This window comes from Sturnira hondurensis, unplaced genomic scaffold, assembly GCF_014824575.4.
Source record: "Sturnira hondurensis isolate 20B ecotype Veracruz unplaced genomic scaffold, ASM1482457v3 Scaffold0020119, whole genome shotgun sequence".
Classification (NCBI taxonomy): Eukaryota; Metazoa; Chordata; class Mammalia; order Chiroptera; family Phyllostomidae; genus Sturnira; species Sturnira hondurensis.
The window spans coordinates 1689685-1707274 of record NW_028092750.1 but is presented as its reverse complement, the minus strand read 5'-3'; the positions used below and the strand labels follow the sequence as shown (position 1 = coordinate 1707274).

The 17590-nt window shown below is 50.1% G+C and overlaps 1 protein-coding gene across 1 annotated transcript in view; it reads right to left on the bottom strand.

The window, feature by feature from the left end:
* BIN3 (bridging integrator 3) overlaps window positions 1-17590 on the bottom strand; it is a 42453-nt gene that overhangs the window by 10349 nt on the left and 14514 nt on the right. The window contains exons 2-4 of the mRNA XM_037028935.1: window positions 7675-7723; window positions 883-923; window positions 445-506 (exon numbers count right to left, since the gene is read on the bottom strand). Coding sequence (XP_036884830.1) covers window positions 445-506; window positions 883-923; window positions 7675-7723 — 152 coding nt within the window. The remainder of the gene's footprint in view (window positions 1-444; window positions 507-882; window positions 924-7674; window positions 7724-17590) is intronic.

The window sequence follows — 17590 nt, the reverse complement described above, 5'->3', positions numbered from 1 at the left end:
ACGAGTAAGAAAGGAAACAACAGGTCACAGCCTGTACTAGAAAGACAGTGGGGGATGATAAAGATGCCATCCAGGTAACTCAGAACTAACTTCAAAACAAGTAACAGACGGTCTCCAAAAGCAGCCCCTTGGCTTGCAGCACACATAGTTTGCAGCTGCCAGGGCCAGGAGGGCTGTCATGTTCCAACGCGCCCGTGTCCTCAGAGCGCACTGCCCAGGGCTCTGTGGCACAGACCACAGGAGCCAGCACGTCACCTGGCTGTGCCCAGGGAAGGGGTGCGTAGGGATCCGCTCCATGAAGAGTGACCTTGGGACACTTCTCATCTCAGGGACATGTGCTGGACATCGATGAAGTGCACTCACTTCAAGCCAGCCCTGAGGTGGCTGAGGGAGGAGGGCACCCACCTGTGCCCAGCCCGTCCGGCCTGCGGGCGGGCCACCTACCCAGGTCGGCGTCGGTGCTCTTCTTCATGTCCTTCTGCAGCCTCCTGGTCTGGTCTTCCAGCCTGCAAGGCAGGGCCAAGGGCTGGTACCTGGCCTTGCCAACTGGCTTTGGCTCTTTCTTCCCAGTGACCCGAGGGAAGCCCAACCTGATTCTCTGAAATGCCTGCCAGGAGGACAAGGGGCCCCTCCTTGGGCCCTTCCCACTGACCAAACGGTCACTACAAGCTCTGCATGAGGCAAAGTACCCAAAGGTTACGAGTTCACAACTATCATACAGCTACCAGCTGAGGAACAATTTGTGGAAGGTGGTAAGCTGAGCTGCCTTTGGACCCCAGGGTGGTGAGGGGCCAGAGGATGAAACTTTGTGGGCAGTGAGACGGTCCCACCCTCTCTGACCCCAGCAGCCCCCCCCCCGCCCCCCCGGGCTGTGACACTCACTGCTGCAGCTTTCCATACTCCCTTTCAAAGTCTCTTTCCACCTGCAATGAGAGCGACACCTAGATCAACGGAGAAATGGCAACGCACTGGAAAAAACCTGCCAGCCTCCTGACACTCCTGCACACCTTCCCCCATGGACAGAAACACCACCCCGGCCCTGCAGGCGCCAGCAGGTCACCAGCGGTACAGTACCCTGTGTTCCCAAACTAATTAAGTGTCTAGTGAGGGCGAGAGGCTGGCCTCCCAGATGTGCCAGCCAGGCAAGTACCAGCGGATTACCAGCAGGCTGAGGCTAAGCTCTCCCACCGTGGGGAGGGAGGCGTGGGGCCACGCTCCCTGTCCTCACCCTCCTCGCCCACCTCTCCCACCACAGGTGAGCTGCTCAGCCTGGGACTGGCACTCGGCCAGGGCGGCCCTGGGGGGTAGAGGAAAAGGGTGGGATATGGATTTCAGTTCTGTCTCTGCCACTCAGCAGTTCTGAGGCAAGGCCTGGGCAAGTCACCTCCACCGTCACAGGTCGTACACCCTGCTAGCTTCGGGGTAGATCGAGAAAGATCACGTGTCTCCACTCTGTGAGCTGGGATATACCAAACACAGATACCAGAACTACTGACTCCAGCCAGGCTAAGTTTCTGATTAGTTAGTTATCAGATTTCCCCGATGCCCAACATATTTAAACCAAACTGTGAGTCCTGGACTTAATTCTGCCACCTCCACGTCAGGTGAAGTCCAGAGAGTGACTTGCACTTCCGTGGCTGAACTTCCCAGTCTGGGAACTGGGCCTCAGCAACGGCCTCAGGCCAGAGGCCTGTGAAGTGATTGACAGCTGAGAGCCTAAAGGAGAGGGACAGGAGGGCAGGCAGGAGGCTTCCCCTTCCATCCCTTCTAGGACAGCCCCAGAAGGGGAGCCCCAGGCTTGAGGAGCTCTGGGAAGTGAAACCGACTCCACTCACTGAGTGTGCCACACAGGTTTGCAGGGCCGTCTTCACCTCCTCACCGCCAACTCTGCCGGGGGCAGGTGCACCCGCAGCCCTCCCCACTGAGGAGGTCACAGGGACAGAGGTCACTGTGCATGGTCACACTACTACAAGCAGCCAAGCACCCAGGCCTGTGCTCTGAACTGTCACGCCCCCAAGAGGGGAAAGGCGTTTGCTGAGGTATTAAAGCTATGACCTAAGAAGACGACTTCTGGGCTGCGCCCGAGACCCCTGCCAGTGCGACCCCTAAGTCCTGACTGTCCCTCAGGTTACAGGCTGAGGTCAGGGAGTGGAAATCTATAGTCACACTAACCGTCAAAGCCACGCTGCTCTTCACCGCAGGCCCTACCATCGAAAGTGCCCTGTAGGAGAGCATTCTAAACCCCATCATGCTCGTACACCACGCTTGGATGTGGGTGCGCTCAGCACAGTCACATACTAGCAGGACATTACTTGGGGCCGATACCTCACATGATATGTGAGGGAATGAAGCCCACAAAAGGGATGTGGTTGATGTAAGGATTCAGGACAAGTGAGTGGCAAAACAAGGCCAGAACTCAGACTCCTAGTTCAGGCCTTTTATTACTTGTTTTAAACTGCATTCATTCAGCTCTAGCTGTTGTGGCTCAGGTGGTTGGGGCATCATCCCGTAACCGTAACTGAAGGGTTGTGCGTTCGATCCCCACCCCAGGTGTGCAGGGGAGGCAACTAATCAATGTTTCTCACTTCCTTCCTCCTCCATCCTTTCCTCTGTCTCTAAAAGCAATGAAAAAAATGCCCTCGGGTAAGGATAAAAAAATAATAAAGTGCATTCATTCATTCCACAAACATTTAAGGAGCACCTATTAAGTGCAATGCATTCTGCCAAGTGCTAGGGAGTCCCTGATGAGTAACAGAAATACAGCCCTGGGGGATGACCCCCCCCACACACACACCACTGCAACCCCTGGGAAGCCCTGTGGAGGCTGAGGGCGCTACTACAGTGAGAGAGCGGTGAGGACCGACTCAGCTGAGGCCCCCGGGGCACAACAGCGCGCTGCCTTCCTCATTTGAACTGGAGAATTCGGAAGCAGAAACAGCGGTCTTTCCTTTACTCTGCCACCCTAGCATTTTGAACCTTGTGCCAAGAGCAGACCTGCCCCTCCATCTAGGGACTCAACGTTTTCATCACCTCCTTCCTTACAGTCCACCAAAAGCTACTCTTAAGGAAAAATTCCAAATCCAATCCCACTAAAGCATATGGACTGGATAAGCATCTAAAGTGTTCCCAGCACAGGGGGTTACAGTCGGCAGGGATCAGTCACAGCTGGAGGCCTCGAAGGCCTCCGGGCCGAGTGCGACGTGTTGGACTGTGGGAATGAGCGATGTGTTGGAATGAGCAAAGGGGAGACCTGTTCTGGAGCAGGGGGCCCTTCAAAGGCAGCCCGCCGCAGGCCTGGACCTTTCTCCCACAGTGCTGAGAGGAAGGACAGTGGGGAGAGGAGCGGGTAGGGATGGGCTACGACATGAACTTGATACTAACTGTAGAGCATCACCTAACACTTCAATTTCCTGCCTTGTCAAACATTTAGCCTCACCCCATGTCAGTTTCAGGGGCTGACAAAGAAACGGGGCAACGCTGTCCCCTTCACCTGCTGGTTCCGAGGATTCATAGGGGTGTATGTGGAGCGCAGGGCAGGGAACCTGCCTGTGGGCGGTACCGCCGCTCCCCCTCCACACTGGGGTGCTGAGAGGACCAGAGCAGTCTGGGGGTGCAGACTGGCATGGGGCCCTCTGGCGGAGAGGAGAAGTGGCAAGGATGCCCCTAATTTCAGCGAAGCCTGGAGTCCTATTTCTGGGGGCCTGTACTGGGCCTTCCTCCTCATGGGAAATCTCCTTTCTCACTGTGTGGGATGTGAGCAGAGTCTTTTTCTCCAAAAAGATGAAATTGAAATGAAGGAGGTCTTGGCCAGGACGCAGCTCTCCTAGAGATCAAGACCACAGCGCAGGTGTTCTGAGAGGGGAGGCCTGGGCCGGCCTCTGTCGCAACCCCCGGGGCGCACCGGTGTGGGTGGGACTCGGGAGAGCACCTGGCCCTCCTGGCTGGGGCTGCTTAGACTTGCAGAGGAGGCTGCAGGGCTCCAGCTGGGCTGGGCTGTTCCGGTTGATGAGAAACTCCAGGTCTCACACTGGAAGGTGAAAAGCGTGGTGGAATGAGCTTGGCCCTTCTACTTTATGTCCCTCAAGGCCACCTGACAGTCTAAGAGAAGGTCACGAATGCTACTCGTCCTCTGTCCTGGTAGCCAGGTGTGGGCTGCTTCTGTAGCCCACAGTCCCAAGAACTCTCCTCCACTGGGGACAGAGCCAAGGGGACACCACCAGGACTAGCCCCTCAGATGGGGAATGAAGGGACGGCCTGGGCTCTCACTCCATGGTCTATCCATTCCAAGAGAAGGCGCCAACTCAGAAGATCTGAACATCTTTGAATGCTTGATGCTCTGCCAAAAAGGCAGCTGGACCGCAGTCAACAATGTGAGTGGAAACACATGTGCACAACTGAGAGCGGGTCAGAGCTGGTGGTGGCTGGCGAGGTTAGCGCCGGGAGAGTCGGGCCAGACGCCCCTTGGCTGCTCCCTGCACCCCCCACCACATCCTAGCAGGCTCAGGGGGTGGGGGCGCTGTGCGGCTTAGCTCTCTCTCCAGTGCTAAGGTCGGCTGGCACCTTGCAGGCGCAGGTACTTGTTCACTGAGTGAACAGGCTGAGTCCCCACCGAAACCCACCCTCCCAGTGAAGTGAGCAGGCGGCCAACTGAGAAGCCCTCCGTGAGGCTGCTTGGCGAAGGCAGCTGCTTGTGGCACGCTACAACAGGACCGCAATGAGGCTGACGGCCCTCATCTTGCCCATGGAAACCTTCCTCACATGAAGGCCCAGCGTGGTGGGACTCTGCCTGCCTCCACATAGCACCCACCTAGTTAGGGATCAAAGTGGGTGCTTCCCTCTGGGTGTGAGGCCCAGGGGCACCCTGCCTCTGAGAGCTCTCCCAGCCCCCCAGGCTATGGTGGGAGGCGCAGCTTCCTCTGATCCAAGGCCCCAGCTACTTTATGGGACTGTGAGAGTAGATGGAACCAAGCAGAGGGTGGGAGAGGGAGGCCCCACTGGCTGACCCCCACAGAGAGCAGGCTGCTCCAGCCAGCGCTGTGACAGGGCCGCATCTGCGTGAATGGTCTGGGTGCGGGAGAGCCAAGAGGGCAGCCGCAGACACAGTGCTTTCTTTGTGTCCGACGGTTGGCAGCCTTGAGCCAAAAACCTCTTGAAACTCCCTGAAGATAACATGAACGCTTCTTCCCATGACAGGGTGCAGTGACTTCCAATAGCCCCATAACTGTGGCCCTGTCTGCTTGACTCCCTGAAAGTGCCTGGGCCAAAAGAGTGCGCCCCCACTGCTGGGGGCAGGTACGAAGACACTGAGGCGACCACCCAGCCCTGGCCTGGTTGTGGGGCCAGTAGAGGCTTGTGAAGTGGAGAAGGAGCCTCTGAAAAGGTAGGGTCTTACGCCTGGCTGGTGTAGCTCAGTGGATTGAGCGCAGGCCTGTGAACCACACGATCGTGGTTCAATTCCCAGTCAGGCCACATGCCTGGGTTGCAGGCCAGTTCCCAGCAGGGGACTCACGAGGGGCAACCATATATTGATATTTCTCTCCTCTCCTTCCCTTCCCCTCTAAAAATAAATAAATAAAATATTTAAAAAAAGAAAAGAAAAGGTAGGGTCTTGCTGCAGACACTTCAGTGCCACCTGGGAGTTGAGGGAGCAACGCCTCTCTTCTGGCCTACACTTCACTGCCCTGGGGAATCCAGCTGCCGGTGGAGTTCTTGGTGGGTTATCACATCGACTCTTCCTGCAACATAGTTAGTGTTCACTGAAGCCTCCATATGTGCCAGACACTGTGAGAAGTGCTTCAGGTGCCTCACCTCATGGGAGACTCATCAGACATCCACGACATAGGACCTGGAGTCACCCTCACTACACAAGGGAGAAAGCTGGGCCTCAGGGAGGGTAGGGAGCTTGCCGAAGGCCCAGACAGCATGCCGGAGCCAGGATGGGAATCCAGGCAGGGGGACTTCCCAACCCCCTTCTCACTCACTCCTTGATGCCCAGTCTGTGAGGGGAGTGGGTGCCCCAGTGAGAGGATCCCAGTTTCACCCCAGGAGAGGCCACTGCGAGGAAGGGGCGAGGGCGCCACGGGCCCACAGAGGCCCGCACAGGCGCAGAGTGTTTCCTTAGCCTGCATCTGCCCTTCCCAGGGGAGGCCCTGCCACTCCTAGACGAAAACACCCACAGACCTTCCCATCAACAGACTCTGGCAAAGCAGCTAGAAACTGTATTCTGGGCTATACTTCTCTGTGGAGAACAAGACCATCCCCGCAAGGGATGGGGGGGGGGGTAGGGAGGGGTTTTTGTTTGTTTGTTTTGGTTTTTTGGTAGTGAATGTTGGGAATAAAAGACCCTTTTCAAAACCACTTCCCTTTCAGATCTGCCCTGGATTAAACTCTGGAGACCCAAAGCCACACCTTCCCACTTCCTGTAGCCGGCTGGAGCCCAACACTTGCACGCCCAGATTCTTTGCGCTTCAAGCTGAGAGCTTCCACAGATGGTGAGCCACGGCCTGGGAGGCAAACTCAGAGTCTGTCCGAGGCCAGCCTTTGCCTGGAAAAGGGGGAGGGCCCTTTAACACGAGCCCATTTCCTTTTAAGTGACCTAACTTTGGACTAGTCAGAGACAGAGCCATTGGCCAGATGTTTGCTGAACCCCCCTCTCCACCAACTTCTGAAGCTCTATCTTTCCTGCAGTTCTGGGTGCTGAGCCAAGTCCTGAGTCCTGGGATGAGGTCGTTAAGACAAGGAGAAGCACCCGGGCTGCAGGGACTGTCAAAGGCCTCCCCTTGGCTTCCTGGAGCCAGCACGTCCAGAGACGGTTGACAGTTATGGCCTCCCACGTGAAAACCAAGGGCCTCGCTCAGAGCTGTGGGGGAGGGGGCTGGAGTGGCCATTCTCTGCCAGAATCCCTAGCCTTGGGAGACTTCACCTGAGTGAGGCAGCAGGAAGCCACACAGCACACACTGGACAGAGGCTCTACCTGGAGGTCTGACTCCAGCTGTCAGCATGAGCTTCTCCCAACCTCAGAAAGTCACCATCACTCCACTGCCTGGGTCCTCACAGGGAACAGCAGGGGGCTGCACTAGGTCTCTGAGGGCTTCCAGTTCTAGCCTTCTAAGAATCTATGATTCTCTTCCTCTCCCATTTTGGAGCTAAAATAGGGACAAAAACTGTGAGCTCACAGGAGGAAGGATTCAGTGATCCCACCGCCTCACCCCCCCACTGCCCCCCCCCCCCGCCCGGGTGCTGAGCGGCTCTGGGTCCTGGCCAGGAATGCGTTTAGCAGCGGAGACAAATGGACCCTGAGAAGCTTCTTGGTTGTTCACAGGCCTGAGATAGAGGCCTGGGATGTGTCCTTGGCCAGAGTTGCTGTTTCAGGCTCCCCCTTAGGATCGCTCAGACTGATCCCAGAGACGAGCTGTCAGGAGCAGCGTGTTCCTTCTCCCCTGAGGAACCTGCCTCTTCCACCCACCCCGGCTGCGCTGAAGAAGGCCCATATCCCAGGACAGGAGGCCCCTGCAAGCCCCGTCCACATGAAGTTCCAGAGGCACACAACCCAGAAAGATGAAGCCCAGGTTCTGCTTTCCCAGCTCTGTAAGGGGTCGGGTCAAAGCTCCAGTTCTCAGGGAAGGCTGTGTGAGACAGAACGGAGTCTCAGGAGGAAAGAACAGGGCTACTCACTGTCTTTGGGACAATCTGTTTCTTGGGCTGCCCAATCTTGAAAGGAATCCTGTAAGATAGAGACAAAGAGGGGTGTTAGGAGAAATGGGGATATGTCCAAACGAAACTGATGAAATACAGTTGTACCATGTGCCTGGTGGGTCGAGGACCATCGTCCTTCCATGCGCAGTGTCAGACGGAGCCCCGGAGCCCCGAGCACCTCTCCCGACAGCCTGATGTTTAAATGCACTGCAAAGGGGAGGGCAGGGACGGGGAGGCGCTGCACAAATAACAGTCCCCGTAACTTGTGTCTCAAGGGGCTGCAAGGTCAGAAACTACAGGCTTGCTTGGATCGTTGCTATCCTTCAAAACATCTTTAAAAACACCCTAAGAACCACATATCTATATTAGGTGCCTCACTGCTTCTCCACAGAGGGACAGACTGTGGCTCTGCAGGGCTGCCTCTAAGGCTGGGGAGAGGGGACAAATTGCAGGGGCACTAAGGACCAGCCAGGCTGGGCTGTTTCCCATGAGAACTGACAGAAACCAAATGCCCCCAACTCCTAGAAGAACATGAAGTCCAGCCCCAGTCTGCCATGAACTTGCCAGGGGGCCCTGAACCTCAGGCTCCCCACTTAGAAAAGGAAGGCAGCTTGGGGTAAGGGCAGGGATGGGCAGGGGAGTCGCTGCCTGAGCAGCAGCAACCCTCCCTCCTCTACACGGAGCGGGCTGCCCTTGGCAGGCAACCTCTGCCCTCGCCTTAACTTCCCACTCAGTGAAGCAAGAGAGTTGAGCTGGATGATCCGGAAACTTCCTTAAGGTGCTCAGCATTTTATGATTCTACAATTCTGGGAAGAAAAGCAGTGTGGCCAGGCTGGGAGGCAGTGTGTGCAACCATCTACGGACAGTGGACTTCACGTCCCCTCCCCCAGGGAGAGGTGAGGTGGGCGCCCCTTTGGTCGGTTCAGGGAGAGGGCTCCAGTAGGAGCCACGCGGTGCAGCTTGGACCACCGCTCTGCTCTCCCTACTCCCAGTCTCTTCCATTCAAACCTCCCGCTCCCAGGGCTGCACCTGCCCCTCCACACCTTCTCCTCCCGGAGCCTGGCTTCTCTTGGCCCAAACTGACCANGGACTTCACGTCCCCTCCCCCAGGGAGAGGTGAGGTGGGCGCCCCTGCGGTTGGTTCAGGGAGAGGGCTCCAGTAGGAGCCACGCGGTGCAGCTTGGACCACCGCTCTGCTCTCCCTACTCCCAGTCTCTTCCATTCAAACCTCCCGCTCCCAGGGCTGCACCTGCCCCTCCACACCTTCTCCTCCCGGAGCCTGGCTTCTCTTGGCCCAAACTGACCAACACTGTTGCTAAACCTAGTGGTATAATTAGCCACCGATAATAACCCCAGACAGCGATCTGGTTAGAGGACGGGCCCGCCTGAGTCACAGTGGTTTAAATTTAATTTCTGGAGGACATCCTGTTTATTGTTAACCTACCCCATAATTTGGCAGTGTTAACCCTTTCAGGACTGGCTGATTCACGTGGCTTCTATAAACAAATCATCTCTGGCTATATAATTACCAGGGGGAAAGGTAAGCTCTGGAACTGAAAAGGGAAGAAAAAACAAAATTGCTATTTCCCTTTCCCAGACCTAACGAGGAAGGTTAAGGATAGATGAGTTCCTTGGTCCCTTCCCTGGGCCCCCAGTTCCATGCCCCCAAATCAGATTACAGTAGACCGACATGACGGTTTTGGACAGTGAACAACTGCCCTCAAGGACCATTTTGGTGACAGTGCAAATGAGGCCCAGGTGGCGTTGCAAAGACTGATCCTGTTTTGCACAAAGCGTGTGGTGGTGTAAAAAGATCTGGACCGGAACCAGAAAACCTGGTCTCAGCCTCTGACTAGTTCTGTGACCTGAACAAAGGGCAGTCTCTCCGGAGCTCAGTTTTTAAGCCCTAACACTGAGGAGTTGGAATAGATGGTCCTTTCAGCTCATCTGCAAAGTCAGTTCTAAACCAAATCTCCAATCCAAAAACACGGGGGCAGGGTGAGGGTGCTAAAGACGTCTCGGAGTGGCCTTTGCCAGGATTTTAACTCGGAGCCTCACACTACAGGGCAGGGACCAAGAAATGAGGAACTCAGAGTCCATTGTTGGTGGAACCACAGACTCTTTCTCAATCTTAATTTAGAACCACAGTATTTTTAGAATTGGAAGTTACCATAGAAATCTCCCCCGTTTAACACTCTTTTTGCAGATGAGAAAGCAGATCTGGAGAGGTCCGGTGACTAGCCCAGGGCCACTCTGCTGGCTCACCCCAGAACCAGGAACGCACTGCTGGGGCCCTGACGCCCTGTCCAGTTCTCTAATAGTTTAATACTTGCTCACACAAATTTGTCATACAGTTGTCTCTGGGTACCCGGCGGGGGCGGCGGGGATGGGGTCCAGGATTCCCTGCAGACACCAAGTCTGCAGATGCGAAAGTCCCTCAGATACCGTGGCACAGAACAGCGGCCCTCTGTCCGCAGCTTCCCAGCGTGGATGCTGCTGTCAACACGCGGCTGACCGAGCCCCCGGATGCGAGACCGAGGGTGCAAAGGGCCAGCTGTGTGTATTTTAAGGAACTATGAATGCTTGTTAGAGACAACTTAAGAAACACAGGAAAGTATAAAAGAGAGAAAAGAGGGGGGACCCAAAACAGTCCAGTCTCCTATCCAAAGGATAACCAAGGTTATTATTTTGGAGTTAGTTAGATTTCAAAAATTTGCAGGAAGGAAAAAAAACGAAGCAAATTCGCTTAATGTCAGTAGTGGTTAACTCTAGGTGGTGAGAGTATGATCACTGTTTTCTTCTTTGTACTTTCTGTATTTTTCAAATAAACTAAAAAAATTCTTTTAGTTTTCTTTTCGACTACAAAAATAACACCTGACCAGTGCCAAAAACATGGAAAACACTGAAACACACAAGTAACAAACACACACTCCCAAAGAAAATAAACACTAATAACCTGAACTTCAGTGTGTACACATGTCCACATGTATACATGCACATATACATACATCTAAAACCAGAGGAAACATGCCATGTTTTACACACCAGTATAGTTTTTACCGGCCTGATTTCTGAGAGCAACCTAGCGCTCCGTTACACACCTGTACCACTCGTTTTATTTTCATAACCCACATTACTTACTGGTGGTCACTTCAACTGTTTTGAATTTTTCTCTCACATTCTAAACAAAAAACTCTAACAGTACAGTCTCTGTGCACACCAAGCACTGGTCACCTGGGGTAAATTCTTCGGGTTGAAATTGCCGGGCCAAAGGATATACATGTGCTCATGGTTTTGATCTATTTGCCAATTGCCCTAGGGACAGACCGAAACAGTTTGCATTTTTTAAAAGATGGAAATAGTTAACATTTTACCACCAGCCATTTGGCCTGTTTATCGGGACTTTTCCTGGCTTGGGGTTTGCCTTTTCCCTTTGGACGTTGTGTGTGTTTAAGGTACAGAAACTTCTGCCGAGTATGAAGTCAAATCCAGCGAATTTCTCTTTTCCTTCCAATTCCTTCTTTTGATGTCATACTGGGAGAGACCTGCCCCTTCCACCTCAACATAGAAATCCACCTTTGTTACTCTATTCCTTTCATGATTTCCTTTTATTCATCTAAGTCTTACCTTTACCAAATTTAGACATGTGAGTAGCTGAATGAGGCACCGGGCTCCGTTAAGCAGAGTATGAGGCTCTAGGCCCCCGAGTCTCATGTCTGAGAGGAGCAGGGTTTTTGGTCTGCACCTTCCTGTCTCCACATAAAAATGCTTTTTTAAAAAAAAATCTTTTATTTTATTTATTTATCTTTTTTAGAGGGAAAGGGAAGGAGAGGAGAGAAATATCAATGTATGGTTGCCTCTCGTGAGTCCCCTGCTGGGTACTAGCCTACAACCCAAGCATGTGTCCTGACTGGGAATGCAACCTCAATCGTGTGGATCGCAGGCCCGCGCTCAATCCACTGAGCTACACCAGCCAGGGCTTAAAAATGCTTTTATTGCTGCCTCCTGTGCATTAGGTTTTAGGCACTAGCTACTAACTTTTTATTTTGGAAGAGGAAGATTTAACTAAGCAAAGAAACCTCTTCATGGTCTCCAGTTCTGTAACATAAAGGCACATTTGCAACCCCTTCCTCTCAGGACAGTTCTGTTATGACTTGGCGAGGGCAACACTAAGTAAACTATTAGGAGCATAATGGGATGTACTTTCCTTCTGCACTCGGCAGCCTGCAGACTCTGCAGCTCAGCCAGGCACTCAGAAGACTGCAGTTCTGGCTGATGCACACTGAAATTGCAACTCTCAGAGGTCCCAAGCCAGACTACCACTCTGAAATTCCTGGCCAATGGAAACTAGTATTGGTTTGAAACACTAAATCGTGGGGCAATTTGTTACATAGCAATATATACCTGCATCATTTTTGTTTTCATTACAATGTATAACTGCCACTTTTCTTTCGCATGCTTGATTTTTCATGTATTTCCCCTAATTCTATCTCAGCTGTCTAAATTTCCTCCCCATGCATCCATTTCTATCAGGTATTCTATTGTTGCCACCCTGGCCTGCTCCAGCCTGAGCGGATCGCCCCCACCGCAGTGGGCAGTGGGCCTCCTAGGACCCCCCCTTCACCTTCCTCACAGAGGTTCCTTCCCCACGCCCAGGAATTTTGATATGATATCTGGATTCTGTGTCTTTCTTTTTTTGGGGGGAGGGGTTACTCTTCATTTGGGTGGAGAAAAAGTGTGTGGGAATTTTTTAATCTCTGCTTACTAACACACTTTTTAGTCTGCCGCCACACTGGTTAGTTTGACTGGGTAGAGAATAAGAGGCTGCATGCGATTTCTTTGTCTCGAAGGCACTGCTTCACTGGCGCCTCACTCCCCAGCACCGCTGTGATTTCCACCCTTCGGACATGACCTGCTGTTTGTTCTCTTTATGCAAGCTTCTCAGTTTGTATGTTCATGTGCCTTAGGGACCTAATTTCATCCGTTGTGCTGGGGTCCTCAATAGGACTCTTTCGAAAATCTGGCAATTTATAATCTTTCGTTCTGAGATTAGAAACAAAGCCCTGGCTGGCGTAGCTCAGTGGATTGAGCGCGGGCCTGTGAACCAGACGATCGCAGTTCGATTCCCAGTCAGGGCACATGCCTGGGTTGCAAACCGGTTCCTTGCAGGCTAACTGCCAGCAGGGGATGCACAAAAAGGCAACCATACATTGATGTTTCTCTCCCTCTCTCCTTCCCCTCTAAAAATAAATAAATAAATAAAAATCTTTAAAAAAACACACACAAAATTTTGTCATTGTTGATCCCTTACCCCCACTTTCTGTTTCTTCCGAAATTCTTACAATTTTGATGCTGGCCCTCTTTGGCTTGTCCTCTAATTTTCTATTTTTCAATGCTTCTTTATCTTCTAATATGTCTCACGAGTTTTTAATTTCTGAGAGCTCTTTTTATTTTTCAGAATGTTTTTTTATGGTATTGTTTTTATTTCATGGATGCCTTATCTGAGGATCTTAATGACAGCTTCACAAACGTTTCTCCTTTCTTTGTAGTCTGTTTCCCTCCCAGTGGCTTTTTGCTGTTTTGGTCTTCATTTTTCATGCTAAATACTTCCCTTGGATGTGTGGTAATTCTTGGTAATCTGCTCACATATACGACGGGGGACAAAACAGCTGACTAGAAGCTGTGAGTACGTGAATAACGCCCGTCTGTTGTGTAGGGTGACCTGGCCAAGCAGTTTTGAGGGAACCCCGATGTGTGTATCTAGTCTTTTCTCCTGGGCAGGTAAAATTCCCTAGAGAAGATTCTTCCACACGCATGACTTGGAAATAAAGGCCCAGCTCAGCAGCCCGATGGCTCAGGGAGCAGAAGAGGTCGTGTGAGCGCGTGTGAGCACGTGCCACATGCCTCACTCACCTCACCCTCCTGCCTTCCGTGCGGGTGTCCTGCCTTCAACTGCGCTTGACATGGGTCTGGGTTTTTGGGCCTGAAGCTTATACAGTTTTGCATGTCCTCTTAAATAAAAGGAACACAAAGTTACAAATGTAAAAATAGGCATAAGAGTGAATGTTTAGACAAAGAAAAGAGCATAATAAATTACAAGTTATAAAAGCTGACAAATAATATGAACATCAGAAAATCACAAATAACCTAATATTTTTTATTAATTAGCTGCCTGACACACCTCTGTATTTATTTCCTTGATTTTTTTGGCTGCATAGTCTATGATTACCTCTTCATGTGACACAGAGTTGGTAACACCATTTTCTTAGAGAAAAAAAGAATGATAATTCAGTAGTGGCAATATATAAATGTAATATAAATTTTAGGATTGCTGTAAAATTAGGAAAATCTCACGTTTCTTTCATAAATAAAGATTTCAGAGCACATTTCAAATTTTCTTGTACAGTGACTAATCTTAATGCTTTCTGCATTAATGAGTAACCAGTTTGTCACTGGCGTCCTTGTAGGAGGGATTATCATGAATTATTTTTTCTCCTTTTCTTGATATTCTGTTTTTTACTTTTCAAGTTATACTATTATAATTGTCTGACTCTCCCCCTGTGCCCCCCTCCACTCAGCGCCCTGCACTCCCTCGGGCCATCCTCACCCCTTTGTTTATGTCGATGGGTCATGCGTGTAAGTAACTAACTTCTTTTCTCTTGCTTTTAAGATTCTCTCTTTATCTCTAACCTTTGGTTTCTCTATTTCCTATACTGTACTTTTTACATCCTCATGGCTATTCTGTAACTACCTATTTGTACTTATTTTTTAAGCATTTTTAAAAGATTTTATTTATTTTAGAGACAGAAAGGGAAGGAGAGAGAGGGAGAGAAACATCAACGTGTGGCAGATATATCAGTTGGTTGCCTCTCACACCTCCCCAGCTAGGGACCCGGCCTACAATCCGGGCATGAGATGCAACTGGGAACTGAACTGGTGACCCTTTAGTCCACAGGCTGGCAATCAACCCACTGAACCACACCAGCCAGGCCCTTTTTGTATTCCTTAATCCCCTCACTTCTTCACTCATTCTCCAATAGCCCCCTCCCATCTGGCAACTGTCAAAACACTCTCTGTACCCATGATTCTGTCTCTGTTCTTCTTGTTTGCTTAGTTTGTTTTTAGATCCAATTGATAGTTATGTACTTACTGCCATTTTATTGTTCATAGTTTTAATCTTGTTTTTCTTAAACAAGTCCTTTTAACATTTCATATAATAATGATCTGGTGATGATGAACTCCTTTAGTGTTTTTTTTTTTTTGGTCTGGGAAGCACTTTATCTGTCCTTCCATTCAAAATGACAGCTTTGCTGGGTAGAGCAATCTTGGCTGTAGGTCCCTGCTTTTCATGACTTTGAATATTTCTTACCAACCCCTTCTAGCCTGCAAAGTTTCTTTTGAGAAATCAGTTGACAGTTTTATGGGAACTCTCCTGTAGGTAACTATTTTCTCTTGCTGCTTTTAAGATTCTCTCTTTATCTTTAACCTTTGGCATTTTGATTATGATGTGTCTTGGAGTGGGCCTCTTTGCATCCATCTTGTGTGGGACTCTCTGTGCTCCCTGGACTTGCACGTCTATTTCCTTCACCAAATTAGGGAAGTTTTCTTTCATTATTTTTCAAGTAGATTTCCCATTTCTTGCTCTTTCTCCTATTCTGGCACCCCTATGATGCTAATGTTGGATTCCTTGAAGTTGTATCAGAGGCTGCTTATACTATCCTCAATTTTTGGATTCTTTTTTCTTCTTGTTAATCTATTTGGCTGTTTTTTGCTTCTTGTTCCAAATCATTGATTTGATGCTCAGCTTCATACACTCAACTACTGTTTCCCTTTAACTTTTTCTTTATTTCAATTAGTGTATCCTTCGTTTCTGATTGGACCTTTTTTATGGGGCTCACTAAGTTCCTTGAACATCCTTTTTTTTTCTTTCATTTTTTTAAAGAGAGAGGGGAAGGGAGGGAGAGAGAAACAGCAATGTGTGGTTGCCTGACATGGCCCCTACTGGGGACCTGACCCACAACCTAGGCTTGTGCCCTGACTGGGAATTGAAATGGTGATCCTTTGGTTCCCAGCCTGCACTTAATCCACTGAGCTACACCAGCTACACCAGCCAGGACCCTTGAGCATCCTTGTAGTGTTTTGAACTCTGCATCTGATAGTTTGCTTATCTCCATTTTGTTTAGTTCTCCTGGAATTTTGATCTGTTCTTTCATTTGGGCCATGTTTCTTTGTCTCCTTATTTTAGCGGCTTCCCTGTGTTTGTTTCTATGTATTAGGTAGAGCTGCTTTGACTCTGTCTTGGTAGTATGGCCTAATGTAGTAGGTGTCCTATAAGGTCTGGTGGTACTTTGCCTTCTTTTTTTTTTTTTTTTAGCAATTCTAGTGTGTATGAGGGCTATTCCACTGTGGCTTTCTCTTCATCACCCAAGCTGGGTACTCGAGGTGCACCATTCGTGTGAGCTGAGTACACCCTCATCTTGTACTTGAGCCTTGACTACTGTTGGCAGATCAATGGGAGGGGTTTACCCAGTCAGCTACAAGTATTGGTTGTGACCACTGACCACAAACTTCTGCCCTCCATGGAGGATCAGCTGTTCAGGGGCAGGGTGGTGTTGCTCCAATGTGGTCTATAGCTGTCCACTGGGTCCACTGGTCCTGGGGTTCCCAGGTGGTACAGGCCAAGGTCAGCCCCCACCTGTGTTTTGCCCAGGGCCAACCTTCCTGAGCTATGAAGCAATCTGAGATGGCTGCTACTTGTGCTGGGCTCGGAGAATCCCAGGGAAAGCCAATCTGTGAACCTAGGCTGGCTGCTGCTAGTGTGGGCCTGGGACTCACTAAGACCATCTGTTATTTTCTTTTAATAGGATTTAGGAAGTGGTGAAGAGTGAGCCCAAACTAGCCATTCGTATGGAAAAGCAGCTCGAGTGGACTTGTAAGTTAGGTGGGGTGGACTCTCTAGGGATCTCCAAAGCAGCATTAGCCAGGGTGATGGAGTCTTAGAAATGGTACTACCTTGCTGGCTCAGTCCGGATGGATGTGGTTTCTTTAATTCTGTAGTTGTCAGACTTCTATTCAGTTTGATTTCTGACAGGTCTGAGTGATGGTTGTTTTATATTTTACTTGTACTTTTGATGAGGTTGCATGAAGAAGTGAGCCATGCCTACCTACACTGCCATCTTGACTGGAAGTTCCATGAGTTCTAGGCTATCTTCATTATGCCTTTTATGTTAAAGCCACCAGGAATTTCCATGTTTTATCAAAGTGTTGTTTGATTTGCTCCTCTTCACTTGGCCTATCAATTAACATTCCTATGGAACATTTCATTGTTTCTAAAATGGATCTCACTCTTAATTACTAGCTTTTGATATAATTTTAAAATGTTGTGTTACACTTTGTTTTCAGAATAATATCTATTGATGTAATGGCTCATCTCTGTCACTTTTGTTTTATGTCCCATTATTTTTTATCTAATCCCCCCCTTATTTTTTAAATAAATTTAAAGATGGCCCTAAAAGGTACGCCTTGTGTATTTCCAACATGAAAGTCTATTAATTTCTCACTTGTTTTTAAGGTTTTCTAACAATGTATTTACAAACTCAACCCCTACTTCCCCTGCCCTATCCTCCGAAAGGTACAGCTTGCTCCAAAGCTGCCTGACCTGTGAAGTGAAGTGAGTGTAATATAACTACATTCTGAAGTTTAGAAAAACACAGGATCATGTGACGCATGCTAGGGTTCCTTCCCTCCAGGGCCTTGGACATGGCCCATGCCAGCAAGGGGTCCTAAAGGTTAAGCTTCATTAGTGTCACACAGTGTATCCACCTTTGTGTGCCCTGGGATAGCAACTCCATGTCACACTCCCCAGGGGAGTCCCTTCATTCTTCTGCTGGGATGA